This window comes from Cucurbita moschata, unplaced genomic scaffold (assembly GCF_002738365.1).
Source record: "Cucurbita moschata cultivar Rifu unplaced genomic scaffold, Cmos_1.0 Cmo_Scf00049, whole genome shotgun sequence".
Classification (NCBI taxonomy): Eukaryota; Viridiplantae; Streptophyta; class Magnoliopsida; order Cucurbitales; family Cucurbitaceae; genus Cucurbita; species Cucurbita moschata.
Genome location: NW_019268565.1, coordinates 646,660 through 648,248, shown reverse-complemented (window position 1 = coordinate 648,248; position 1,589 = coordinate 646,660). Strand labels below are relative to the sequence as shown.

Here is a 1,589-nt window from a genome sequence, read left to right as displayed (position 1 = left end):
ATTTTTTTTTTTTTTTTTTTTTGTACTTAAAATTAAAGCAATAGGTTGAATGAGCAGCCATTTAATGAAAAGAGCTGATCGATCACATATCTAATAGAAATAAACAAACTAGGTCTGTAATGAGTTTATTGGTGTATATGTGCAGTTGATAAACTGCTGATTATTCATTTTGACATGCTTGACGACAGATTACACTGTTATCTGTTATATTCTTCTGATGATGTTGTTAATGAAGAACATTGATGCTTATTAGCCTTCTGACTGTAATCTTCCAGGTGATAGATGAATTTGATCAAAATGTTCATTTTGTTGAAATTGATATTGAGGAAGACCAAGAAATAGCAGAAGCAGCTGGGATTATGGGTACTCCATGCGTGCAGTTCTTCAAAAATAAGGAGATGATCAGGTCTGTTCTGCATTTTATTTTTATCATATTTGATGATAAATGCACCCACTGTATGATGAGCTCCACGTGGATTTACATTGCTTTTCTCACGATCATTTCTGACTTTAGAATGAAATCACATTTGCTGCCACTTTTATATTTTAGTGCCCTAGAATTTATTGTCCACACTCCTTCATGTCTATTTATCGTGCCTATTCACACTGCAATGAATATATACTTCATCTTTGTTCTTTGTTCATCCTCTAGATGTGAGACATCTCTGTTTCTTTTGGTTTAGATTTTCACTTCTTGAATTTGACATCTTAAGCCTAGTTTTGGAAGAACATAAATAAGCGATCTTATGAAATAGGAAACCAAACAAAAGTCTGTCCGGTAACCCTTTGGTTTGTTGAATTAAAAGTAAGTTTATAAACACTACTTCAATGTAGGTATGTTTTTTATATTTAGTTTTAAAAAATGATTCAAAATCTAAAACAGTATACACACAACAATTTATAACAAGATCTCAACTTCTTAGTGATATTATGGAAAGATACAATAAATTTCAAAGGAAACAAACTCGTAGAAGGAAAAAAAAGTAAAAATTCAAAATGCTAACGAGTGATAATGAAAGCCTCTCAAATCATTACAACTAAAATTAGTAGAGTTCGAAAACTTTTTCGTTTTTTAGCTAAGAATCAAAGATATTTAAATTATATATATATATATATATATATCTACCAAAGAAATTATGAGGCAAGAATAATTTATAAGAACAGAAAATAAAAAACAAAATCAATATCAAATAGGGCCTAAATGATTTAAAAAACAAGGTTCTATCTAATACATTCGTAACTTTGTGGGATTCAAGAACATTAGAACAAAAGGAGAGGGAATTTCTATACTCATATATGGCTTGTAAATGTTAAAAATTTCTGATGGGGTGCTTGGCATGGAAATTTTTCTGGTGTAGCTCTCACCAATATTCTGTTTAATGGTTCTCTTATGTAGGAATATATCTGGAGTCAAAATGAAGAGCGAGTACAGAGAGTTTATTGAGTCAAACATATGAGGTTGCCATTGATCTTCTGCCTTCAATTTTGTTTCATTTGTACTAATAAGCCAAGTGGAAAAATGCTTTAAAAGTTCTACCTTGTAGATTTTCGATACACATTTGAGAAAAAAAAAAAAAAAAAAAAAAAAA

At 30.1% G+C, this 1,589-nt stretch overlaps 1 protein-coding gene across 2 annotated transcripts in view; it reads left to right on the top strand.

Annotated features, from left to right (window-relative positions):
* Positions 1 to 1,589, top strand: part of LOC111435476 (NADPH-dependent thioredoxin reductase 3) — a 10,437-nt gene that overhangs the window by 8,125 nt on the left and 723 nt on the right. The window contains exons 9-10 of one of the 2 annotated variants that reach the window (XR_002709078.1): positions 276 to 406; positions 1,397 to 1,564. Coding sequence is in view for 1 of the 2 variants with exons in the window: in XM_023072856.1 (XP_022928624.1) it covers positions 276 to 406; positions 1,397 to 1,457 (192 nt within the window). In the remaining variant the exon portion in view is untranslated. Of the gene's footprint in view, positions 1 to 275; positions 407 to 1,396; positions 1,575 to 1,589 lie in introns of those variants that run through there. The other variant, XM_023072856.1, reaches the window with a different exon arrangement.